Source organism: Pisolithus orientalis (genome assembly GCF_024613125.1).
Source record: "Pisolithus orientalis strain OTSU chromosome Unknown F5J12scaffold_23, whole genome shotgun sequence".
In the NCBI taxonomy this organism is placed as follows: Eukaryota; Fungi; Basidiomycota; class Agaricomycetes; order Boletales; family Pisolithaceae; genus Pisolithus; species Pisolithus orientalis.
In genome coordinates, this window is record NW_026260804.1 from 95367 (window position 1) to 120465 (window position 25099).

Genomic DNA, 25099 nt, shown 5'->3' on the forward strand with positions numbered 1-25099 from the left:
ACGGCCAAGGCGAGCACACGTTTTCGTGTAGTCCCCGCGTATGGCTATCGTTCAGTCATGGTACGTTCAATGGACCGTCAGTCATCGAGCGCTACGCCCAGTACTTAAGGCTGACATGCATGACACTCAATTGGTTCTATGCCTTTTGTGCATATACCCTCGACAGCACAGACGTGGTCTACCTCAGTAACCCGGGTACTCTCCCACCGAGGCAAAGCGCGTAGAGCAGATAGGTCCATCCTATGACTCTACCTCCACCATTGTAATTTTGGAAGTCTCAAAGCGCGATCTATAGTACCACGACACAAACCACGTATTTTCGTAACAATTCCTAAGTCACAACCTTTGCAAAAGCGCAAAGGCTGCCAGCACATCATTAGTACTACATCAATAACAATACAGCATGCTACGTGAACGATGTTGAATGTCCACTATGGTTGCAAGGTGATCGTTGAAGTCGTTCTCATCTCAGCATTCTCATCTGGATCCAAAGAGTAAAGTGGAAAAAAGTATTCAAGAGAGGATTTTAACTTAGAAGTCCTCCTCGATCCCAGCGGGGCGCTGGAGCCCGGCCACATTTACACCAGGCAGAGGCCACTTGCGGGCGAACGTGACGACCTCGTGGCGGAGCTCCTTCACCATCTTGGCACCAACTTTGCCTTCGGTCTCGGTCGTGGCAACGCGGACGAAGTCTTTGAGCATTTTAGTACCAGCCTCCTTCTGGAGAGTCATAGAGAGCTGGATGGCACGGTGAAGGAAGTTAGCCACGACCTTGATGTCTTCCTCCTTCATGTTGCGTGAGGTTAGCGCAGATGTGCCAAGTCGAATACCCCCGGGAGTCTGGGCAGAAGCGTCTCCAGATACTGCGTTTTCTGATGCGGCATCTTCAGTCCACAGAAAAAAGCGCATACGGAAAAAGTCTAGGAACGTACTGTTGATCGTGATCCCAAGGAGGTCACAAACTTTCTCGACCTTGCTGCCTGTCAAACCTAGCGGGCGGAGGTCCCAGAGTACGAGATGGTTGTCAGTTCCATCTGTTTGAAGCTTGTACCCATGTTCGCGGAGAGAAGATCCCAACATCCTCGCATTTGCGATCACCTGACGTGCGTACTCCTTAAACTCAGGCTGAGAAACCTGCAGGAGTGCTGTGGCGACCGCAGCAATGGTCTGCGGATATACAAGATCAGGTTGCAGTTAGAAATAGAGGGATAATGATAATACGAACGTTGTTGTGGGGGCCACCTTGGCATGCAGGGAAAACGGCATCATTCACACGTTTCTCTAGATCTTCGTAGTTGGCACCGTCTTTCCTGAAGAAGATCAGACCCGCGCGAGGACCACGAAGGGTTTTGTGCCTTCACACGCACAGTCAATCTTCTCATGGGCCTGTGATCTTAGATGATTCAACACTCACGTTGTGGTTGTGACAACATCACAGTAATCGAAAGGGCTGTTAAGTTCTTGTGCGGCAATCAGACCACTGGTGTGAGCAATGTCAGCCATGAGATAAGCTCCCCCGTCATCACAGACAGCCCTGAGGGCCTTGTAGTCCCAGTCCCGAGGATAAGCAGAGGCACCACAGATGATCAGACGGGGTTTAAAAATTTTGGCTTGCTTGCGAAGACCGGCATAGTCAATCAGCTGCGTCGACGGATCCAGAGCATAGGGGAAAGATTGGAAGTAGATGGAGGAGGCAGTCATCTTCTTCTTAGCCGTCTGAAGAGGATGTAAGGAAGCGGCGCAATGATAGTACATGACCCAGCACGCACGTAGTAACCATGAGTGAGGTGACCGCCATCAGGAAGACCAAGACCCATAAGACGGTCCTGGGGTTGGATAAGAGCGGTCAGGGCTGCGAAGCTAAAGTGCTCGTGTCAGATCTTAGAGGGGAAGATAGACTGAAACCTGGCGTACTTTGCAGTCTAGGGAATCGAGCCGAAGTTAGTTCAAGTGCTACCACAATAAAAGGAATTCATTAAGCTTACACTACCCGAATAAGGTTGCACGTTGACGCCCCATTTTGCCGGGTCCAAGTTGAACGCTTTCAAGGCTCGCTTGCGACAAAGAACTTCGAGTTCGTCGATGTACTCGTTACCACCGTAGTAGCGAGCACCAGGGAGACCTTCCGAGTACTTGTTAGTGAGGATCGATCCGTTGGCTTCCATGGTTGCAAGACTGGTCAAGTTCTTGGCAAGATGTTAAGGAATCGATGCGAAGTGAGAGGATGAGAGTACCTCTGAGGCGATCAGTTCAAGGCCGGTGAACTGCCTCCATGTTTCCTTGTCGATGATATTTTTTACCTCTGGGTCGATCTCCGCAAGAGGTGCATACAACACTTTGTTCTGGAGGGCAAATCAGCGGGCAGAGCAATTGCAAGCCAGCTTAGACATACGAAAGCAGGGGTATTTTCGGTTGCCATTTTTCTGAGATGAGCGAGGGCACCGAAGTTTCTAAGTGTTGGGGTGAGGGGACGAAGCAAAGGTCGCGAGAGACTAATATGCAACATTTTCTGACAAGAGTCTTAAATTTTCGAGAGGTTAATTATCGCCCGGATAAATCCGATCTGCTCCCTGTTGACGTGGGTGTGTGCGAGAAGCTCTTGTCGTGCAATTCAAACACGTATGGTCTCGGACGAGTTCAAATGGTGAAAGACAAATGTTGCACAAATTTATACGCTCTCACACGAGTCGGATCCTGTGTGTGGTCCAGGGAAAATTTACATCATCGGTTAAATAGTCACGGAGTCAATGTGAAACCCCTGCGCTTCCAGCCTCAGGTGGGATGTTCGCAGGTTCCAAGTGTCGCATTCTTTGCTTGCCTGGAGACCGAAGGAACATCCAGTTTTGCAGAAAGTCATTAGCCCCTATTTCGATTGCCGGGATAAATAATCACCCATTTCGTTAGACAGAAATTATTTATTAAGTAAAAAAAAAATTAGTATTTTCGTTCGACGCTGTGGACGATGGCGGACGCGCTGAAACCACCGCTGCAGTCGACGGTGCGACCATCTGACCGCGAACCGAGTCAGGACGACTTGGAAAAGCTCCGTGCTTGGCACGAAGAGCGTCTCCAGCGGAAGTTGCGTGGCGAGTACGAAAGCCAGCAGCTGCACCTGGGAGAGCTGGTGAGTGCTTTGTGTCTGACCTGACGCGGTGTGTGTCCCCGCTGAGAGTCCGTCGCCGTTGCAGGTGAACGACACGCTCGACTGTCCTGTCCGAATAGCCAGTGTCAAAGTGCATGGCGCAACGCACACCAGCGAAACATTTCTTGACTGGCTCATCCGCCCGCGTCTCACATCGCCCGATGCCCGCTCGACGTTACACTCGGTTCTCCAAACCACGCGCAGCATTTCGCACTCGCTTTCGGCCACAGACCTTTTCCGCACCGTATCTGCACGCATAGAACGCTCCCCACAAGGTACACCCGGCGACGTTGACCTCAATTTCACCGTGACAGAACGGGGCCGTTTCTTCGTCAAGACTGCAACGGAAATCGGGAACTGCGAGGGCACTGCCGTGAGGTTTTACGCTTGCACACGTCTTCTTATTCACTCACCCACTGGTAGTCCATCACCGCCCGCCTCACTAATATTCTTGGCCGCGCAGACACTTTCGCCTTTAACTCATCTGTAGGGACGAAAACTAAACGCGCTTTCGACGCATCTTTTTCATTACCCGTCTCCCCTTCCCTTAGCACTACTGCTTTCCTCTCCCTTACTGGTGCAGACCGTGAACTCGGCGTACAGGGCGGGTTGGGCCGGGAGGAACGCGTTACGATCAAAGCTGGCCTACGACATGGCGGCGATGGTTTGGAGAGTGGTATGCATGAACTTACTGCAGAGGCTCTCTGGCGATCCATTGGCAACCTGGCCCCTGAGGCAGGTTTGGGGTATGTAGGACATCTGGATTACTCTCGACGGGGGTACTGATCTCCTTGCCTTCCCTTTGGCACCTCGACGTCGTTATTGCTCCGTCAATTACGTTTGTATGCTAGCATCCGCCAATCGGCGGGTCCTGCCCTTAAAGCTGCTTTGGCACATAGGTGGACCCTCAACATGCTAAATGACCATATCACACCATCTAAAGGTGCGCTTATGCGCATCACCAACGAGCTTTCGGTCACAAAGCGCATACCGCCAAGTCCTTCCCTAGCGTACACTACGTCCTCGTTTTGGAGTATAAGTAGCATAGGGAATGATGGTGACATGGGCGAGGGGCCAACAGCGTTCTGGAAAACCGAAGCTGAAGCGAAACGTGGTTGGGCCCTTCCAAGAAGTTCGGTGAGTGTAGCTGCTACGCGGGTTTCACGTACCGAGCGCCCACGTCTGTTGCCTTGCTGATCCTTGCCCCAGACGCTGACGCTCTGCGCTCGCTCTGGCCTGTTGCAAGTTCTTGCAGGCGATAGCGATAGCCTCCACTGGAGCGACCGCTTTCAACTTGGAGGGCCGCTCAGCGTGCGCGGTTTTTCAGCGGACGGCATGGGCCCACGGCAAGGCAGTACGTATCTCTGTCCATCCTCAGTACCTGAACCCAGGGTAACGGCCCTAACTTTGAATACACTACCTTAGCTACTTCTCTCGGTGGAACTATATACTACGCACTTGGCCTCTCTCTTCTCAGCAACATTCCGATGCGACCTACGTGGCCCATAAAATTGCACACTTGGGTTAACGTGGGGCGCTTGCAAGACCACAATCAGGATGGTGAGTTCGTTGGAATTGCAAGCCTTATCTTGTCATAGCTGTTCTGACATCGACTCTCGATCACTAGTGCGCTCCACCATGCACACACTTCTCACCCGTCCGTCGGTATCCGCTGGCCTTGGCCTCGTCTACCGCCTTGACCCTATACGTGTTGAGGCAAATGTCGCATTTCCTCTCGTCGCTGCACGTGGAGAGGGCCTCCGACGTGGCATACAGGTTGGGATTGGGTTGGAGATGCTATAGGGTGGTGGGACTAACGTATAGTATTTACATTATACATAACGATAGAATCATACCAATGCATACACACACTTATAACCGAACTTATTTGAGTCCCTTAAACACCGACCACGAGACAGGGGCCCCTGTCTTCGAGTTGGAGCGCAGGTGTGTGGAATCGTGCGGATGCACGAAAAGATTCTAGCAGCACCGTGATGTATGGTCCCAGATCCTCGGGGAGCTATAAATTACCTGTATACACGATTGTCTACTAATACACTTATAGCGAAGTGTCCAGAGTGCCCAGAAGGCTTCTGGAACATATATCCAGTCATACCCGAAATATGATAGTGAATGCAGGATGAAACTACCAGAATCACACCTCTCCCTCTCTTCGCGATGCTGAATGCCTTTCTCCATCTTTTGAACTCCCTCCATTCTCCAGAAGCTTTGGCGGTTTCGCAAAATGAACAACATTGACGGGTTCATGTGACTCGGAACCCCGGGATCGAAGATGCTGCCGAGTATTCGACGATGCTAGAAACGAGCTGGCGTATACTATTCAATAGTAAGATTGGGAGTTCCCAGAGAACGGAAGACTGACGTTTTCCAGCGATGAAGTCCAACGCTATTGCCCATGCAATTATGTCATCGGCGTCCTGAATAAAGTGTAAGAACGCCATAGTCGTCTTGCAATAGGTCATAGGTACCACAATGAGCCTCGCAATGATGACTAGTCTACCACAAAAGGACTAAATCAAGTCACCGTTACAAAGCAAAAAGGGATCAAACATACAAAGTCAGCAGACACCGGTTAACAGCATAGATGATAAGCGTATTTAACAAACACTTCGTTCTAAGTAGGGTTCATTAGGAAGGAACGACCGATACCGACTGGAGTCACCTTGGAATTGCGGAGTGCGAACCACTTCCATGCAAAAGTATGCAGAGTGACACCGTGAGCAAAACCTCTGCTAAAACGACGACAGACCCAACAGGTACTGCAGTGTAAAACTAAGAATAATGATCCGTGAGCCACTGCACCAGTTTCTCTGTTAACGAAACTACCCTGATGTGCGAGGCGAAGCTGAGCGTGTTATTGACGAGTCTACATGCGGAGATAAGTATTTTAGCGGAGGTGTTGAACAGAGTGGGGCACATTTCAATAGCTGTCGCTGCTTCTTGTTAGAATGGGTCTCTCGGTGGAGGAAAAACAATGCACAAACCTATGGCAAGCCCTGTCGAAACATTGTTATAATGCCTCATGAGTGCAATAAAAAAACTCACATAACTCAGCTAGTACTAGTAGCATCTATCAACATCCTGTCACTGGATAATACCTTTGCCATCACAAGTAAATGTACTCACAATTGGTGCGGTCACCAACCACCTCGGTTGACGACGACATACTGAATGCCAATCAATGATGACTCGAGTTGCAGTTCGAGTGTGACATACGGCAATATATCGTATGCGCAGAGAAGCTGGCGACACTTGGTTTAGGAGCGTCAACCCGCAAAGAGGGCCACTTACAATTGAACTATAATCAGAACAAGTGTCTGGAGTAGGGTTAGATCCTATCGCAAAGTTTAGTGAGATGAAAGAACGCACATTCACCAGAAGCGACGCCTAAGCAGTGAAACACTCTAATTCGGTGCCTTGTAGGAAAATGGGTGTACGCACTGGGAATGACCTGCTATTTCTCATCAGCGGGAAGCACCTTTGAAATGGACAACATACGAACCACACAATATACTCCAAACTCAACAGATCTCCGTAATTGGTTATCTGCAGTGGTTGAGTTACGAGGGGTAGAAGCACCGGTTTCACCAGGTAGTAGTACAACATATGGCACACCAATCGAAATTGGTCCTGCATTCACCTGGACGTACTAATACTCGCTAAACGAGACATGTAACGTATCGAGGATCCTGAATTCGCATGAGCAGGTTTGATGGCTACCCCTCGGTAGCCTAACTCACCATATGGCAGCGACGGCAGACTTTATGATCGACGAGTCCTCAGAGTCATGCATGTAGTACACATAAGCCTGTATAACCAGTAAGCAGATCGTGAGCCTTTACATTTCGTATAAAGCGCCCCTGGAGAGTCGTTATGCCATACAACCTTTAACGGGAAACGTGAATATCAGAGGGAAAATTCCGCAACGCAATACGTACATGGCAGAGACCAAACCCCCGATGAGTGTGGAACCTATCACGAACGTATGAGCAGATGATTGCACTGCGTTTGGCTATGAAATGTCTTCACCGAACCCGCCAGGGATGCCCATGTCGTTTGGGTAACTTGTAACGCAAACGAGGGTGGAGAGGGCGTATTGACCTGACAATGGAGTAATCAACTCCTCTTTTCTAAAGGATGAAGGCTGTATCGATATGATCGGGAGAACTTGATCCATCAAGCTTCGAAGATGACCGAAATTCCAATGGCGATGGCTAGCTCGGATAACGATAATGCCCCCATTTTCGTAGGGGCACTGCGTTTCAGATGGTCTTGGACTGATATCAAGCCTTCAGACTCATCACCCGTACAGACGTCGTGATCATCAGATACTACGCGGCGGCGTGCCCTTCGAATGCCAGTGATGGCTCGATGTTCCCCTGAAATCACTCACGAAATACACTTCCCATGTGTGAGGTTTTGAAGAGAATAAGGATGTTGTTCGTTGTAGGTCTACCGCTGGTGACTTTCAGTATTCGCCCTCCCTCAGGACGAGCACCAGAAGAAGGCATGTACGCGAAATTCTCCAGTGGAATACTTACTTTTATACAAAGTTTTTGAGCATACCGGTAAGATAGCGCGGGTAATCACATTATAAGAGGCCCCTTCGAGGCGACGCACATAGTAAATGGGTACATTTACATCTCCATGCCATCGTTAATCATTCCATCAACCGTTCGCTTGGACAAACGGCGGCACACGAGCCTTCGCAAAAATTCCATGTTAAAGCAGCCGAGGAACGATGCGAGCGTGCTCACCGCTGAAACAAATCCAATGGGCTAGCGTTCGGCGTTGTAGGCGCCTCCTCCTGATTTCTGGATCCCGTGATTGGCTGAATGGGGACCCAACAACTTAGTGGACTCGTGCCTTCCTCGTAGCTCGCCTGAGCGACATACAGCAACAACCCATCGGAGGGAATTTGACTGGTGATGATCTTCGAAGATCGTAATTCGATAGGATTGTAGGCTGTATCGATCGACATTGCAGCCGGTGAAGATGGTTGGAAGGGCGTCGATGTGGGTATTTCCACCGAAATCTCTCGCGTAGAACGAGCTAATGGTATGATAGACGAGAACAAAGTTCGCCATGTCGTGTCTGAATGATAGGGGATAGGGATGAACGATGTAGGATATGGAAACCTGTAAGAATCAGGTTGTTGCGCAGGTTGTGCTTGAGCTTGGTCGTTCGCAAGTGAGAAGTGGAACACGGAGGACGGTGGTGAAAATTTGGGAAGCTCTGCTAGCCGTGTGTCCCTCCACCACAACCTGAAAACGAGAATCTACATAACGACAACCTCGGCATATGACACGAAGACGGACCTGAACGGAGTTTCGCAATCTGCGACGTCCTGTCCTTTCCACTTGATGACATCCAGCACGTGTACGATACCATTTTTTTTCCAATTGGTATCAAGAATGCAGTCCAAGATTGTCAGCGGTGGTAGTGAGGAAGGAAACCGAGGAAGTAGCATCTTCCCCAAGAGGCGGGAACGAAGAGTAGTGTTTGGTGCTATACGAAGGTGCTGAGTCTCACTGGAGAGGGGACAAGAGAATGAGAACTTACATATGCCAATTACGCCAGCAGCCGACTGATGTGTTACTGCTAAACATCGCTTCCCAATGGGAACAGGCGCCACTGCGACCCAACCTTGCTCCATGTCCGATGGAAGACCGTCGTCAGGTTCACTCTTACCGTCACCCCACACATTGGGATCTTCCTTCATCTCGAGAAGTTCCGCATACATGCATTTATCGGCCCATTTGCTAGGTTTGGCTTTGGTCCTTTTCCGTTTGTTCTTATTCCGCTTCCTTTTTGGTTGAGTTATGTCTTCCATCTGCTGTTCCTGCTCTTCTGGGGGTTCCAGGGTTGCTGGTTGTTTCGCCAAGGAAGCATAACCTGCGATGCCCTCTCGAATTATTACGGATTCGTCGTCAACGTCTTCGTCTCCTTCATCATCAGACGGGCCGAGACTCAGATCTGCAAAAGCATCTAGATTTCTAGCGGTGTCAAATTTCTGAGATCTTCTCTGGATTACCGAACATGTGAGCAAGAGCTGCGCTAAAAGACTCAGCATGGTCTCACACACTCGTTTCTGTTCTTCGAGAGCCTGCATGAACCCCTGTCAGGAACATGATCGACAAGGAGCACAGCGTTGATCCACGTACTTTTATACGCCTCACCTCTTGAGACACAAGTCGATCTGTCACGACTGTGGGCGGTACTTTATACGAAGCTTTTCTATCTGCGTGAGCCAACATGTTTTGGTGCAACTCGAGGAGTGTTTGATCGATCCTGGTGTGTTGTCCTTTGGCCAAACAACTCCCACGTGCATCGGTCATGCATACTTCCAACAAAATTACGACAAGGGACTGGGGGTTTAGTAGCCCTAAGTGAATTCGACGAGCTGGACCAGTACTAAGTAGACGAGAGATGCTTCCTGGTGCCACACGAATATCGCAGCGGGCTACCGTCGTTCCGCGCCTTTCCCCACCCCAATGAGATGGTCGTGATGAAATATGATTGACCACCTATTCCTGTTTCTCGCCAGTGAACTACAACTGCCCTACTCCTTTCAAATGCTCGGTCAAAGGCAACAACACTAGAGATAAGTACGGAGGATTACATTTGTGGTTAACGTTACAGAAACTCTATGTAGGGTACCAGTATACTCCCACCTCCTTGAAGGTACAACGAACTGCAGGGTATGTTTCCTTTGAATGCAACCAATCATTCAAGCTTCGCCGTCCGAGGGTCAGCACCCAAAGAAGCTCGAAGGTTCATGACTCCACCGGCAACTGAACTGAAAGCATGGGCGTAGAAATATGCAGCATGCGAAAGAAGGGACTGTTCCAGCAGTGCCAGCACGTCTGTCAACATGATCGCCCACCCGAACTCTCTACGGTCTTCGAATGTGAGAAGGTCCGATATAAGGATTGCACCTTGTTCCCTGAGATACGCGAGATTCCCTGGGTCTCGCTCGTCCGTTGCGATGTAGAATCTTCAACAAGTATGAGTCTTTGTTGTTTTCAATGGCAACCAAGGTGTAACTGACTTATCATCTGGTAATGGCGGGTCCAAGTAGGATAAAGAAGGGTCTGGTTTGGCGTCGGGAACGTCATACGTAGTGACATTTCCGCCGTGGATGGACTCCAATATGTGGCGACCCTCTTCTAAATGCATCTTAACTCGTGCAAGGTGCGCTTTGAAATCGGCCTCCATTGCCCACTGCAACCGAACGACTAAAGAAGCAAGCAATCAGCCAATTCCAACGACGAGATCTTGGTAAATTCACGCACAATCCCCTCTGCGCATGTGGCCAGCCATCCAGAGACGACCATCATTAATCGCCAACATTCGGTCTCTTAGTTTCCAGGCCAAATTGATGACGTTTTCCGTGAGTCGTATATCATACAACACAGTCTGCGTAAATCGTGCTCGATTATCTGCGGTAGTGAAGAACAGACTTCCCTGCAACAGAAATCAAAATGAATGATCACAGTAGGCGGCGAATTACACACAGGCTTGCGAGTCCAGTGTATCTCACCGCGGACGAGGAGAACCTCAGTCGAAATTTGGCTGAAATCCTCGTAAAGACCTTGTATCCGTTCTCGGGGGGCGGCTTCGAGGATAGGTAAGGCAACATCTTTAACGGCGTCCATTCCGGCACTTGGAGCGCAACTTCAGAGAAAACATATTTGCACTGGAAACAGCCACTTACGCGCCGTCGTACGTGTAGAGTGCTTCAAAGCCATTCTCTTTGAGGACGTCCTGCACCTCTTCGTCTGAGGACTGGGACGTGATTCGTTCACCATCCTCCACAATCATGCGAACATCTTTCCAACTCAAGACAGGCCAACTTTGGGACGGCACATGATCCATTAATGCATGGTATAGGCTCGTATCGGACGTAGTGTTCCATGATCCAATTTGTGCACGAGAGCTGTCACCCCCTTCGGGGGTCCATCCTCCACGCTCCCGCATGTCGTCCGGGATACGGTCCACGCGGACAATCTCACCGGGGTCATACCAGTCATTTTCAATGATGCGGAGGCTGGGTTTACGCTCTCCAGTCGATGATATGTGATGATATGCTTCGGTATCCCAATCGCCGCGACCTGTCTCGACGTCCGCGGAAATGTTATGTAAACGAAGAAATTCGGAGACTGTGACGACAGGATGAGTCTCTCGAATGTGTGTTAGATTGAACATCAGTGAGATGGGTATCCTCCAAGCCATTTGCTTTTCATATGGCAATAGCCGCCACTCGTCGGAACCGACAGCATCACCCCGGTTGACCATGGTCGCCCATGCAGCGCAAGTGTGACTTCAAAGACGATCAATCAGTATGGATGCACTACGCTCATATTCCAAAATCCAAATCGCGCACATATCAAACTCGCACGCGCGAGCGTAAACAAACGAGGGGATGATGCTCGTTCTGTTTAATATACGCCCATGAAGCAGCGCGGTCTCAATGATGTACCGCATCTGGGAAACCATGGTGAGATGAGCGAATCTGGCCATCCTGACACACGTACATTATTCCATCCTAACCATAGACTGTAGTCACGAGCGTAGAAGCCATTGGTGTGAGCCACCATTTCTTGCAGCGCCTCAAGGTCTATCTGGGTTGTCGGGGGAGGTCTCTGCGAGGATGCAGCGAACGCATCGTCCGGTATAACGAAGACAGAATCCGGGAGGTTCTCCTGGTATGATTTGAGGGGTGGGCCAAAGCTGCCTATTGTCGAAAGACCAAAACCTGCCAGGATACCAAATAAGATGGAGGCTGCAATGACATTTATTTTAGGTGTTTGTGTCGAACGGGAGAACGAAACCATGATTAGAAGAGAGTATTTAGATGCTGAAGAACAACTGGCGGCAGGCCTGGTGGCCCTTAGTTGCTAGTGAATAGCAGGGGAGCGAAAGACATATGAAGCGCCGACGGTGCAAACTCGGCCTTGCTTGACGATGTGTGTATATATGAAGTTCTATTTCTAGTGACGTGGAACGCCGGCTATGCAGCGTAGCTATGCGACTCAGTACTCAACGTTTCAACCATGTATTTACGCCAGAGGATCCGTTGCAACACAAAATCTACAACGAAGCATGTATGTTCTCGCAGATTCCGGAGGACATCGGTGAACACTGCTCAGTACTTAGTGTCGACGTGGGCGCCGGACTAAAAGCCGCATCTTAACCTCTTACACTGATTGCCGATTAATATCCTATTCCTTCCCCATCTGTGTTGTGGACTGTGCGATCTGCTGCCGACCGCTTTTCCAAGAGTGTTTCATCGAATGTTCATCTGTTCATCAAGCTGCCTCTTCAAGACGTCCCTCATTTTCCCTTGGGCCACTCCGCGACCAAAGCAGATCAGCTGAGCCGCATTGGCACCATCAAACCCCACCTTGAAGTTAAGACGCAACGAGTCGCAACTTGGGGGGAATGTTGGTCCGCAGGTCAGCGCACTCACGAACTGGCCACGATAGGTCATGTTGCATCGCAGGTATGACGCTATTGGGACTGCGCTCTTTGGTCTCACCAGCCATGGCCCTCGGTGAAAGAGCATCTTTTTTGCTCTCAGATTCTCTGCTACATATACGAACAAAAAGGACAATAGGCGAAGGATCTTGCTAAGCTGGCCTCTGACTTCCCTCCTTAGAAACTCTGGCTGCTTCAGGCATGTATTAACATAGACCAAATTGCAAGGGGTCTCCGGCTTTCCGTATCTGATGCAACCTCTCCTGATGCCCTCCACGATTCCAACTAGGTGAATGTCTGCGAGTCTATGGCGCGTATAGTTCAAGGTCTGTTAGCGCTATTCGATCACGCTTTTCTAGCCTCCTCGAATGTCGCATGATATTTCAGCTGGATGAATGTCATGCTTGTGCGAACCTATGATGCGGATGCACGAGGCACTCCACTTGAGCATACAAGGCACGGTCGTTATACAGGTCCTCGTGCTAGATCCAGCCTACAACACCAGGTATACCTTCTGGCGTCCGGTCTATCTTTGCGAGGCTCGTAGAAGCAGTTTATGATTTGTCGGGATCAGCTAGCCTTTCGTATCGCATTCTAATTTGCTGAAATTACTGCGCGGAGATGAGTGAATACAATTCCAAGGTGTGATGGTGAAATCAATATCTGGCGGTCCGATAGTCGGGTCAGTCTTTGTTTGTGTCCTAGCTTATCTGACGCCCCCTCTTCTTTCATTACTTTACTCTGAATAGATCAATTTGTCCAATGATACCAGCCCCTTCTGCGCAGCTCCTCAGTGTAGATCATGCGACGCGACCGTATTAAATACTGTTCGGGTTCCGTGAGCTAATACCCACTACGACAATGCTAGAGAGCACAGTCTAAATTATTCAGTGCTCACCTGGGATACGATAAGTATTACTTCTCCTACCATTAGTGACATATCGGAGATCAATCTTACCCGAAAGACCCAATTGGGCTAGGCATGTGCCGCTCGTTGCTTCTGATTCCAAGGTCTTGTCAATTACAGACTCACTTGGTTCACATCGGAGCATCTCGATCGTGTTATCCTGCCTCTCGTGGTCATTTCGATTTCATGCCGCCAATTAACAAATATGTAGGTACAGGACTGGTTCGCTGACCACGGCTAGAACCGCTTTGGCGGTGTGACAATTGAGCGGCTTGTGCCCGCAATGGGGAGACGAGAGTGGACCGTCATGCTTCAAGGACGCAACATCTTGCATCGCTCTCATGACCGAGACGACGATCATGCATGCCCGAGATACAGACAATGGCCTGCGCCACTTGGGCTCTGCGACACCTCGTGCATCATGATTGAAGGTACACAGCGACACATGAACATATTCGTCAAGACGAGTATCATTCCGTGAAAGTGGCTGATGGAAATGATCCCAATTACTTATATGCGTGCACCCAACACGACCGCGTCTGATTTGTTCCGCAGACTCTCTGGCGCAGTTAGTGGAACAGTTCCTCAGTGTGCGACACTTGTGTCTGGTTCAGCAGCCCTCCATGTGTCACTCCCTGCGCAAGACACATACTGCACTCTCTCCGATCTTGGCCCATCTACGTCCCTCTGCACTCTCTTCCCCAGTTGCAATTCCTCCTTGTACGGGAAGGATACAACACCGTTCTCGAGAGCAACAGGAACTCTTCCTCTTCCTCGCCCTCCATCGACGTCGTCGTTTCTAGAAACTGAATGTGCCCTCTCCCCCATTTTTCAATATTGTTGCACCGTTGTCATGAATTTCGTATGCTGATAGTGTTTTCAGCGCTTACTCCACACTCACTTTTAACGGCGCGGGTCTCTACATCATTCGCCCTCTCCGTGGCGTTGCCTCGCCATTTTCAGCACATTACGTGCGAAGACACCGATCACCATGGTACTGGTGTAGTTCTTGTGCGTTCCATACTAGACCGCGGTTACATGTGGATAACTTTCGAGACCGTCGCACCCCGCCATGCTTGCGCCTGCCATAATTTAGGTGGTTCCTCGTCACGTTTGAGCTTCCTTAGTACTTGTATAACCACTGACAAACTGGATGTTGATACTTCCTTTACTTGAATTGCCACTTAATAGTCCACCCTCAGCGTAACCGGGGGGACACAACATATCTCCTCAATGCGTGTATGCATGTCGTTGGATGAGCTTATATGTGCCCGCACCATCCTCATCTCCCGCCTGTGAATACACTCCCACATCCTTACACAAAGCACAGTACCAATGTAGCCAGACCCTTGTACAAAACATGGTTCTGACTTACGTAACCCCCCCTAGGGGTGCCTGAGGACTTTGGGTATCTGCACCCTGTAGGACTCCTGTCGGGCAACATTTCGTGGTGAGGTTAGTTAGCGACTCCGTTAACCATAATTAACTCCTCGGTCCACACATAACGAAGAACGACGCAATCGCACCATCGTGACATTCCAACAATCAAGAGATTATTGCCGTGAGGAATGTCGAGAGCCCAGTGTACGGTGGGGTTCAAGGGGTACCGACTAGCTCAAAAACTCCAGGGCCGATGGAAATATCTCGGAGAAGTGCCACTCGGTCCTAGTAGTGGGTCACTTTTTTATATATTAACGCCGCTGTAGAGAATGGATACCGATCTCTGGGTGCTATACTGTGCTACCGTGATTTGGCGATATAGCTTGCACGAGTAATGATAAACGACCCCAGTTGTCTCCCCTAGGCGATCCAAAGTGTCAGAAGTCAGCCTTGCACGCACTGGGAGGTGCTACGGACTTCCAGAATCGAAGTATTACACCGCACCGATCGCCGCAACATCGTTGCGAAGAAACGTACTTATGATCGGTCTTACAGGTGACCTCGGAATTCACGGAAGGTGGCCAGGGACGACGTCCCTGCGGTATTTTCGGGGATAGTATGGAAAACAATAAGCTATCTGAAGTTCTAGGGTGATAAAAAAAACGTCAGCCCGAAGACCAGGTGGTTTCTGAGCGATAAACTGATAAGGATATGAGCACCACCCTTACCTCGACAAATATAACTCCCAGACTAACGTCCGCTCTGTGTGCCAATGACGGAGATCTAGAAGGGCTCTGTAGAAACGCTGTCATGAGCCAAAACCTAATTAATAACGCGATTTATGCTGTCGAGATTCAGGAAGAATTGCTCATATTCTGAGCTCTGAGAGTTTGAACCTCTCTCCAAAAGGTGTAGAGTAATTCACCCAATGGGGACAACAGCGCAGTATGTGGTCACGCGGTAGCCTTTGGAGACGCCCATGCTCCTGCGCAATGGCTATTGTGGCTGCCGCGAGGGTTAAACCAGGTCCGGCCCAATGATGTGGTACGAGCGCCTTCAACTCTACGTGATCTGGACCGCAATCAGGACACAACAGACGTTCTCTTGTTCTACTCCCAGTGGTTCCGCTGAACGTTCTTAACAATTAGTTCTGCTCTAGCGCCATCTTTAGAGAAAGCGTTCCTAAGGACCTGCTATGACAGCATAACTTAACAATGAACTCCTTACAATCACCGTACAAATTTCTCCTTCCCACTGAGGAGCAATTGTTAGTCGGTTCCGTATTTGCACGTCAGGGTAGGCGGAGCAGTAACCACTCGAAACAGGATTTAGGAACCCTAAGGGGATCAATGAAGATACTGAATGGCATCTTTGACTATGCACGTGCACTTGAGTTTTTGACCTTCGGACGCCACCAAGGTAAGGGAACACAGCATATCCATACATACGCAGCATCGGCGATTTGGCGACGGCGATTGAGGGCACAGTCCTGCCTATTATGATTCCTTCTGTGAGCGGGGAGGGATCGGTTCTCAAGTGTATCGAGGCTACCTGATCTGAGGTGGCGAGGACGATGCACACATTAAGCTATAATGAAAGTGCTTGCTTGTGAGCGCGATGATCAGCGCAAGCTTACATACTCGTATGAGGCACTTGCGAGTTCGAGATCTACCGAGACTGGACTGTTACATAAGGACAAAGACGGGCTCGATCTCCTTTTCGCGTCTGTAAATTTATAGAAACCGAGATAATGATAATGCCAAATATCAAAAATGAGCAATGGCGACGATACCAGCAAGTAATGCTCACAAGTCCAACCGTATGAAAACCTTCTAACTTCAACTGGCTACCATTTTGGAAAGACAGGTCAGGGAAGACGACAGGTCGGAGAAATCCGTGCTTTACATGTACGTGTACGAGCCTTCAAGGATCGACATAGCGGGGGAATGTCAATCACGCAATCCACTAGTCCCATCATCGATCAGGTCATGTCATCAAGGAATCCAGAAGCTGTCAGCGTATCAAGATACATACATATCTCCACAACGTCCCAATTATCGTGTCCGAGTTGGGCAGATAAAGTGGGTATGGTTTTGTACGACCCTCGTAAAGCCATCACCACAATGCCTAACCAGAGAAAAGGCCAACGTAAGAAAATACAGGGATATATCGATCAATGATGGTCAAACCCCAGTGACCAATGCTAGCGACCTAGTGTTCCCGAGCGTGAGTCTTCGTTATTGTTTTCGGGCAGTCTCCGCGGCGAAACGAGTCGGCATGTTTCAAGTTTATGTATCACTGTGATGGTGATGTGCTGCGGGATTTTTTATTTTCAGGTCTGCACCGCGGGAGTGTCTGTTGTCGTGTGTCCACTGGTGGCGGTCAAATACGGTTACATACGTCACCAAGAACGTCTGACGGAGGATGCTCGTACAACTGGAGGATTCCAATGGAGTAAGTGAGTTCCAGGAAGGTAGCAACCGAAGGCTGAACGCCGTTGGAGATGAAAACTAAAACGGCATCTCCCGCGACTCTCTGAACAAGCTTTCATCAGAGTACACGTATGCATGGATGCCATATCAGCTGATACTTCCCCGTAAACACTAGTCACGGAACCCAAACCGGCATGAACACTCGGACCGATTTCTGCACCTGCACTTAGAGTTGCGCCATGTAGTACAGACCGATACGAGTGGGGGTGTTAGCATCGTAAACGTCGCCGTTAGGCTTTACAATAAACTTACCTTTGAAAAGTGTGCGAAACCGTGCTGCTAATAACAGAAGGGAAAGTGATATTTTGCCTGTTTCAGTTCAAGTCCCCGCTCACTACCCCCAAATCCGATGCTACTCGCAACAGCGACCCTTTGCTAGAGTCTGTTTTTACTTTCCAAGCCTGTCCATCAAACGGACGCCACCGTCCACAGCGGCTGAATGCTTACTTCATTTTTTGACGGGCACATGTGCTTCTATCCTTGCTGGTGCTTATTATATGTCAGTATCAGGTTGCTGTTCGCCACTCCGAGGGGTGGATCAGTGATGCATCGGGACCGGGGACCGCAGCACGCAGCAGCCTTTCTCTTTGAGTCACAGCCCTGTATCCATTACGACGCACCGTTACGGTTGGCTTAGGTGACCTTTCGAAACCATTCTCACTATCTGTCGACTGATGGGTACATATGGTTAATGAACATGTGCGCTAACGCGTACTAGTACATGTGGGATACAAGATAGTGTTGTATTCGTCGCTCCAGCTTTCATTGCATAGTGGATGGACTCCGACGAATCTATCCTATACTAGAACTAGCCTTGTGCCATCCCTTGCGGGTCCGTAACGAATTTTCGAACGTTGCTCGCAATCCTTCATTGACACAGGGACGCCTCGGTGCCCGATCGGAACCCTGTTTGCTCGATAGTGACTGGTTGATAGTATGCACTTCAAGCTCGTGATCGCACTGGATCAATCAGAAGACTGAATTACTGGTAATATTGCATTGTATTGCTTCTATGTATGCCAAGCATATAGCTGCGAGTAGTGCCAAGACAGGATGAATCAGAATTCTATATATCTACGAGAATGCATTGATTTGGTTTCGATGGACGGATATCTGAATGATTTCGGTGGGCGTATGAATGAACGATGAAGAGTGAGTTCTGTTTGTACAATGGCAATTGATCAAAAAAGCAAACGAAATGCGAAAGCGATGGATGAGAAAGATAACGAATGACCTGCTGTATTCATCGATCCGAATGAAGACGAATTCCAGGTATGTCATCCACTTTTTGATGGCACGAGGAGATAGGATACACGTAACCAAGAAGAGAAGCGACGGCAAGGGCAGCACATAGCGAAACAAGGATATCCAGGACGACGAACGGGAGGGACAGCGAGCAGAGCAAACGAGTCGGAAAGGAGCGTTACAAGAACCGAAGGTGTACAGATGTGTATATTCCCACAACAAGAGAATGGACGGATGGTGTACAGCCTGATAAAACGAATCCGATGAATGAGTGTAGTAAGTTGAAGAATCGAGTTGAAACTGAAGCGAATGTGATGGGCCGAGATATGGTCGATTAAGGAGCCTGGTATCCACAACGATGTGGATGAGACAAAACGAGCGAAATATAGTCCACACGACGAAGTCCGCAGGCCGAAGTAATAAATAGTTCACCGTCGTCGTCACTGACAGTGATAGAATGTGAGTGCCGTGCCCAGACGCTGCGCGAGCGTACGTCCATGTATCTGTACGGATCACAATTGAACCTACTTCACCAAGTTAAAATACGCCAGAAAGAATATACTGTTACTCACTTCTAAACCGTAAGCAGATTCCTATTTCTTCCAGAAGCCTTTCACAGTCCCCCCCCTTACGGCCTTCTGTGATGATGCAGGCAAAGGAAGTTTCGATGCACCAATGCTATTGTCGACCGGTACAACGCCGACTTTCATGTTTCCCTGTGTATCGAGAGAGTACACGGGAACTTTAATTCCACTCGTGATAGAGCGCACCGCTTTCGATGGCGGCGGAGATGCCATCTTTGATGGGGTAAGCGATAACTTTGATTTGGGTGGAGGAGAAACAGGAGGGCGGAAAGACGTAATGTTTACCGGAGCGTTGGCAGCCTTAGATGAACGCGGCGGGGAAGGCGCCCGACCGGCTAGCACCGAAGCAAGCTTCTTGGGCGGGGTGAACTTGGTGGGTGGAGGGACGCCACTAGCAATCGCCCGACTCGAGCTGCTCTGAATGGACTGGCCTTCTGAATGGGCACCAGGCACAGGTAACTTCGATCGCGTGGCAGGCGACGAAATTGGTACAGGAATCGCATTAGACCGCACCTTGATCGATTTCGGCTTGCTCGTCAACCTGAATATAGACTTGGTTCTGTTCGGCGTAGATATGTTCGCGGGCGACATGGGTGGGGGGGAAGAGTCCAATGGGTGAATCGATGGGGGGTCGTCTGCACCCAACTCAGGTACTGGATGAGCGTCGGATTGGAACGAAACACGTTTGCTTGGCGGTGGTGGGAGAAGCGAAGTACGGGAGGCATTACCATTCTGCAGATGGTTAATGGAAGTGGAACTCGAAGAGACAATGGTAGGGGAGGGTAACAAAGACGTCTTTGAGGCTGACGCTGCAGACGAAGGCGGTGCATTCGCAAGAGAAACTTGCGATGCGTTCCGAAAAGACGTCACCGTGCTCGCAGAACCGGGTATCGGCGGCAACATAGACTCAAGCATGTTCCCACGAGACGGGATACGCGGGATTCCAGACCTGGTAGTTGGAAGCGCTGGATGCGTCCCTTGGGACAGTAGACCACTGTGGGGATCACCACCGCCGGAAGCGCGCGTCGGCGACATGGGCAAAGGAGGTACCTCCTCGGTCGGGGAGGAAATGGATGGACGTTGACCCGAGAAGGACGCACGTGAGAGTGAAAATGACAGTCGAAGAGACGCGAGAGATGCCTTCTTGTTCAGACTCTTGTTCGGCTTGCATTTCTCCCTAGCACCCTCGTCGTCACTGTCATGTCTGACGTCCTCATCATAACTGGTAACCGCGGAACCGACACTTGTTGTAGTTGCCGATGGGTCATTGCGCCCGGGAGACAGCCGAGAGAGAAAATTTATGAATTTGGTACGGTGCTTGGGCGTCTTCAAGTCTTTCGTGTGCGACTTCTTTGCTTTGGGCGGCGTCCGCGGACTCAGGAACGAATTTGGTTTTCCCGCCTCGGACGAGACCGTTGTGGCGAGGGACCAGCGCGACTCCGATTGGACGCCTGACATGATCGCACGAAGGTGTGTTGATTGTGCGGGGACATGGGCGTCCCTCCACCAGCGCTGCGAATGCGATCAATGCGGGTCAGCAGAGCGTAAAACATAAATGTACGTACCAGGCACGGGGAGTCCCGTCGCAGATGATCGAAAAGAAGCCGCTGCTGGCGACGCCGGCGCTACAGTTGTAGCGGGCGAGCCGGGAAGAGCCATTTGCGTTGGCGAGGGAGGGCAGACCACATCAGCCCCTTCAGCGCAAGCCGATGCAGTTTCCGAGGATGGCTGTTCGACGTCTGAAGACGCTACAAGGGCAGCATTTTCGGGTAGGCAGCAAGCGCCAAAAGTGACACTAGCTGGTGACGCAGGGAAACTCGCATTGGGGGTGGTAATGGAGGTCTCCCGAGAGAACGCACACGAAAAATTAGAGAGAGTTGGAGAAGGGAATACGGAGTCCTTGTCGTCCTGTGGGGCAAAGAGGCGAACGTCCTGTTCCTGGTGCGGATAGACGTCTTTTTTCGCAAGTAAGTATCCATCCGGACACGCGTGTTCGTGTCGGAGCATCAAATCATGCTGCGACTCCCCATGCACAATGACAGACACGGGAAGGGGTGGTATGAAAACGTCTGGCGGGGCAGTCTGGTCAGAAGACAGTGTGCTCGTGAAGGAGGGCAGACGTGAAATTCGCATCGAGGACGAGCGGGAACGGAGTGCCCGCGGTGACATCGAATGTGATATGGAGGTTGCTGGCGACGGAGGGGGTGCGGGCAACGGCTAGAGATGCACGTTGGCATTGAAGCACTACGGAAAAAAGTGAAAACGAACCTTGTCAAGGTGCTTGCTTGGCGTAGATGGGGCAGATTGTATTTTGAGGTGGGCAGCCATTTCTTGGACGATAAATTTGAGGGCGCGTTCGCGTTCGCGTTCCTCGCGTTGGTCCTCTTCTGAGCGACGAGGAGACTGAGGAAAGAAAAGGGTGTCGTAGGAGGGGCAAGGCGTCTGAGCGGGGAGAGGACGGTGAGTCTGCAGATGACCGTGGGAGGAGGGGAGAGTCCGGTCGATCTATGGAGAATGTGCGGTGGGCCCCGAGAGACGAAGATGGCGAGGGGGACGGGGGTCTCGAGTGGGGGGCATTGGCGGCAGGGTCCTGCTCCGAGAATGCGAAGTCATACTGGTGTTCTATCCACGAGTGCACCCGAGCGTTGCGGGTGCTGGACGAATCAGAGAGCAGTTGGGTGAGCAGTTCAGTATAGGCAGCGTCGTCCTCTGACATGCTCTGCATACTAGCTAACATGTAGTACTAGTATATAGGCTGGGGGGGGCGAGAAGGGACAGGTTCGACGATCCTGGGCGGGGGCCCATTTTATCATTTTATCCGTCGACAGCTTTTTTCCTCTGAGAACCCAGAGAGGTAGCGAGGCACGTGGCATGCGTAGATCCACAACCGAGATTGAATTCAGATCACCGGTGCTTTGCCTTTTCCAGACTGCCCGCGGACCGTCCCCATCGCTGATGTAAGCAGATCCCCAAATCGATCAATATTGAACCCGACTCCGGCAACCGACGCCACGGCCACAATCGTTTTCTGGGACCGCCGCCCCGTACGGAGATCTGTGAGAGCCTGGTCGCCTATCAGTGCATCAAACACAAAATCGAAAAAGAAAAGACAGAATCTCCATCGCTACTCTACCATTCCATTAGACAGCTTGCCCAGCTGGTCACCAACACTAGTCTTTTTCGCCTACTATTAATCCGTTTCCCACATGCGACTACTGCCGAGTGCTACCGTAAAACGCCTTAACTAGCATAATATACGCGACACTGTTCATGTCCTGGAGTTCGGTGCCGTCCTCAGATCCTGGATCTCGACCTCCAACAAGGCAAATCTGCGTTCAGAAGCAACTCCACAACTGTGTGTACACCACGACGTTCCAGAAGAACTGCGAACTGAGTCCAGTGGGCCGCCCATTCTACTCCGACACGGCGGGAGGCCGTTAACCTACCCTTCGCCTGGGTATCCTAGGTCCCCGTCCCGGTCACTTGTTCTGCAAGGCACTTCTAATGCTTAGTACCATCGTCTCCATTGCGTTGTACGTTACACCTTGTTACACCTCCAGTTATACTTGTCTAGTTGTACGTACCTTCTTTAAGGACGAACCGCGTGAAGTTGGCCTGGTCTAGACGCCCCTACTCAGGGTTGAAATCCGACAGCCGAGTACTCCGCACGCGTACCAAGTTCCAAGCCAACCACTGTTTGAAACGCTGAGCAACTCGTCCATCATGATGGGCACTTATTATTACAGTAGCAAATGCGCGATTGCTGATATCTTGTGCACTGCTAATAATCATGCTCGTGCACTCGCGTTCACATACAAGAAACGGAGAGTGGATGTGTAGGAATTATATCTGAACGTAACGGTGCCTGCAAACACGGAAGTTGCAAGAAACAAACCTGTTTGCGCCACCATTCCATTTGACAGCACCCTCAATCCTCAATGCTTACCACTATTAGGATCCTGACACGCATAATATAACTAGATTATGTCTCTCGCGGCAGAGCACGCATACGCATATGAGATACTAACAGTATGGTGGTTACCAGCGACCACCTCGCCGCTAACCGATGTCAAAATGTCATTGATTCGTCAGTGATCAGCTGTGTCGGCGTCAGGAGGTGTCACAGAGGCCAAGTCTAGGTACTGTGCAACCACCTCTATCTCACAGTCTGCAAGCGCTTGGGCCGTGATTACGCCACGGTAATCGGATCGCGGGAGTACCTAGGGGTACGCGTGTCGATAGTATGAATAAGTCCAATCAACTCACGACGTGCGTACAATCCTTGCGTTCTCCAAGCTCCTCCCGTCTGATCCGGGTTTCTGTGCAAAACAACAGTGTGCGTATAGCGGAGTCGCATCAGTTGAACACAACAAAAAACAGCACTTCCACATGGCCATCATTCCACCTAGTGTGCCGTGGGGAAAAATACTGATGGCCAGCGCTGAACTTACCCTGTAAACCACAGGCCCAGAATAGTAAGTCAATGCAGTGTCTGAATTCTCCCCTGTCCGGCGTATGCAGGACACTACTGCAAAAGGTGAATTGAAATTGAGCACACTCACGTATGTACTTACGTTGAACATCCTGACGCACGTCCCCACGGGGTCAACTGGGTTCGATCAGAGTGCTGCCACGACATCAACAAACCTTATGCTAGCTTCGACTTACTACCAGTATCAGGTCAGTATTCATTTTGAAAACGCCGTGGCGAATACGATCGATTTACAGAAACTATACTTACTGCACTCACCAAACTGAGAATGAGATTATCGGTCGCGGGCGGTACCAGACAAGTCTATTGGCAGACAGCCGCTAACGCTGTTCTAATTCAATCCCACAGTTCGATTCCAGGTACCGAAAAATCCTATATTGCAATGCTTGGGCGCATTACCGCCTCCAGACGAAGCTGAGACAGAATGCAAGTATGTGCCCTTCTAGCTCGTACTTGCAAAGTCACGTTCGATGGGAGCGCCATCCTGGCAGGCACTGCACTGATGCAATATCACTCTTGTAGGTACTATATGCTGCAAATGGAGAAGAAGAATGGAATCTTCCAGTCAATCTGAACAATTAGAAAGGCTTACTGTAAGTCACTTACCTGTTTTGTCCACCGTCAACTTAGTACGGTCTCCTGTGTCAGACTGGCACTGACTTGAAAATGTCTGTTTTCGCTAATTCCTCTGTGCAATCCCGTTTCTGTGAAAGTTTTCTCTTGCTGACGGCTTGGGTTAGCGGATTCGGACGCTAAGGTGCAACGGACGTACTCGTGCAAATGACCCCTAACTCTCAACACTCAGCAGTGACGACAACGGCCGACTGGCCGTTGAGTGGCATTACGGCTTCTCGGTCTGCTAGGTGATGACATCACCATGTGTCCGTGTCGATGGTGTATAATATTTCATCCCCGCCAGTGAGGTGCTACAAGTGTCATTGTTACAGGCACCCATCTCGACAGTTGATTCGTTACTACAGGTGACATTCAACTCACAGTCTCGGGTTATCAGAACAGCGATAATCGATGGTGCCGCGTTTATCTTAAGTAGCAGCTCGACGTACTTTGCGTACATCGACCTGAAAGCTTACCGGCATCGCGGGCAGGATCTCGCACCAGTGGCGTGACCGTAGAAGGTAAGCAGAGGGCTGACATCGCGAGGATGCCGATTATTCAATCCTTTCTATCACCCCTCCCGACACTGTACCATTAATGTCTCTGGTCGACACTCACGCCGACACAGTTCTTGATCGGAATCTACGGGGCTTGCGTCACAGGAACTAGCCGAAGTAGGACAAAAGTAAACCTATTGAAGATAAATCTGATCGTGAAACACTGGGCAGATTAGCATCCTCA

At 50.2% G+C, this 25099-nt stretch overlaps 7 protein-coding genes across 7 annotated transcripts; 1 reads left to right on the top strand and 6 right to left on the bottom strand.

Moving 5' to 3' along the window:
* Positions 1 to 153: 153 nt before the first annotated feature.
* On the bottom strand, positions 154 to 2651 carry F5J12DRAFT_842871 (serine hydroxymethyltransferase). The gene is made up of 10 exons (XM_051746178.1): positions 2505 to 2651; positions 2393 to 2450; positions 2235 to 2342; positions 1986 to 2186; positions 1915 to 1922; positions 1770 to 1860; positions 1415 to 1716; positions 1226 to 1355; positions 933 to 1167; positions 154 to 872 (listed from the first exon to the last, which is right to left on the bottom strand). Exons 2-10 carry the CDS (start codon positions 2417 to 2419, stop codon positions 532 to 534), a joined length of 1443 nt encoding a protein of 480 aa, XP_051598233.1. The 5' UTR covers positions 2420 to 2450; positions 2505 to 2651; the 3' UTR covers positions 154 to 531.
* Positions 2652 to 2945: 294 nt separating this feature from the next.
* On the top strand, positions 2946 to 5023 carry F5J12DRAFT_842873 (surface antigen-domain-containing protein). The gene is made up of 7 exons (XM_051746179.1): positions 2946 to 3124; positions 3189 to 3515; positions 3566 to 3888; positions 3994 to 4279; positions 4352 to 4496; positions 4568 to 4702; positions 4770 to 5023. The coding sequence occupies exons 1-7, from the start codon at positions 2963 to 2965 to the stop codon at positions 4943 to 4945; spliced, it is 1554 nt and encodes a 517-aa protein (XP_051598234.1). The 5' UTR covers positions 2946 to 2962; the 3' UTR covers positions 4946 to 5023.
* A 108-nt stretch (positions 5024 to 5131) lies between these two features.
* Positions 5132 to 5653, bottom strand: F5J12DRAFT_842881 (uncharacterized protein). The gene is made up of 2 exons (XM_051746180.1): positions 5526 to 5653; positions 5132 to 5479 (listed from the first exon to the last, which is right to left on the bottom strand). The coding sequence occupies exons 1-2, from the start codon at positions 5623 to 5625 to the stop codon at positions 5298 to 5300; spliced, it is 282 nt and encodes a 93-aa protein (XP_051598235.1). The 5' UTR covers positions 5626 to 5653; the 3' UTR covers positions 5132 to 5297.
* A 2263-nt stretch (positions 5654 to 7916) lies between these two features.
* On the bottom strand, positions 7917 to 9420 carry F5J12DRAFT_723487 (uncharacterized protein; the record flags this gene model as incomplete). The annotated part of the gene is made up of 5 exons (XM_051741456.1): positions 7917 to 8427; positions 8482 to 8671; positions 8726 to 9188; positions 9249 to 9269; positions 9328 to 9420. 5 exons carry the CDS (start codon positions 9418 to 9420, stop codon positions 7917 to 7919), a joined length of 1278 nt encoding a protein of 425 aa, XP_051598236.1.
* A 469-nt stretch (positions 9421 to 9889) lies between these two features.
* F5J12DRAFT_723489 (uncharacterized protein) lies at positions 9890 to 11763 on the bottom strand (the record flags this gene model as incomplete). The annotated part of the gene is made up of 7 exons (XM_051741457.1): positions 9890 to 10160; positions 10215 to 10401; positions 10459 to 10630; positions 10681 to 10828; positions 10881 to 11486; positions 11550 to 11650; positions 11701 to 11763. 7 exons carry the CDS (start codon positions 11761 to 11763, stop codon positions 9890 to 9892), a joined length of 1548 nt encoding a protein of 515 aa, XP_051598237.1.
* A 7196-nt stretch (positions 11764 to 18959) lies between these two features.
* On the bottom strand, positions 18960 to 20854 carry F5J12DRAFT_236135 (uncharacterized protein). The gene is made up of 2 exons (XM_051738519.1): positions 19240 to 20854; positions 18960 to 19194 (listed from the first exon to the last, which is right to left on the bottom strand). Exon 1 carries the CDS (start codon positions 20707 to 20709, stop codon positions 19261 to 19263), a length of 1449 nt encoding a protein of 482 aa, XP_051598238.1. The 5' UTR covers positions 20710 to 20854; the 3' UTR covers positions 18960 to 19194; positions 19240 to 19260.
* A 522-nt stretch (positions 20855 to 21376) lies between these two features.
* Positions 21377 to 22143, bottom strand: F5J12DRAFT_236170 (uncharacterized protein). The gene has a single exon (XM_051738520.1). It carries the CDS (start codon positions 21986 to 21988, stop codon positions 21524 to 21526), a length of 465 nt encoding a protein of 154 aa, XP_051598239.1. The 5' UTR covers positions 21989 to 22143; the 3' UTR covers positions 21377 to 21523.
* Positions 22144 to 25099: the final 2956 nt, after the last annotated feature.

What these genes read in the sequence shown, in the direction of transcription:
- F5J12DRAFT_842871 (XM_051746178.1), bottom strand. Translation starts at nt 2,419, where the DNA reads ATGGCAACCGAAAATACCCCTGCTTTC. An exon ending in ACCTCACTCATGGTTACTAC is followed by an intron (nt 1,717 to 1,769) that starts GTGCGTGCTGGG and finishes CATCCTCTTCAG; the next exon opens with ACGGCTAAGAAGAAGATGAC. An exon ending in GATGTTGTCACAACCACAAC is followed by an intron (nt 1,356 to 1,414) that starts GTGAGTGTTGAA and finishes GTGCGTGTGAAG; the next exon opens with GCACAAAACCCTTCGTGGTC.
- F5J12DRAFT_842873 (XM_051746179.1), top strand. Translation starts at nt 2,963, where the DNA reads ATGGCGGACGCGCTGAAACCACCGCTGCAGTCGACGGTGCGACCATCT. An exon ending in GGAACTGCGAGGGCACTGCC is followed by an intron (nt 3,516 to 3,565) that starts GTGAGGTTTTAC and finishes ACCCACTGGTAG; the next exon opens with TCCATCACCGCCCGCCTCAC. An exon ending in GGGCCCTTCCAAGAAGTTCG is followed by an intron (nt 4,280 to 4,351) that starts GTGAGTGTAGCT and finishes TCCTTGCCCCAG; the next exon opens with ACGCTGACGCTCTGCGCTCG.
- F5J12DRAFT_842881 (XM_051746180.1), bottom strand. Translation starts at nt 5,625, where the DNA reads ATGACCTATTGCAAGACGACTATGGCGTTCTTACACTTTATTCAGGAC. An exon ending in GGACTTCATCGCTGGAAAAC is followed by an intron (nt 5,480 to 5,525) that starts GTCAGTCTTCCG and finishes ACTATTGAATAG; the next exon opens with TATACGCCAGCTCGTTTCTA.
- F5J12DRAFT_236135 (XM_051738519.1), bottom strand. Translation starts at nt 20,709, where the DNA reads ATGTCAGGCGTCCAATCGGAGTCGCGCTGGTCCCTCGCCACAACGGTC.
- F5J12DRAFT_236170 (XM_051738520.1), bottom strand. Translation starts at nt 21,988, where the DNA reads ATGTTAGCTAGTATGCAGAGCATGTCAGAGGACGACGCTGCCTATACT.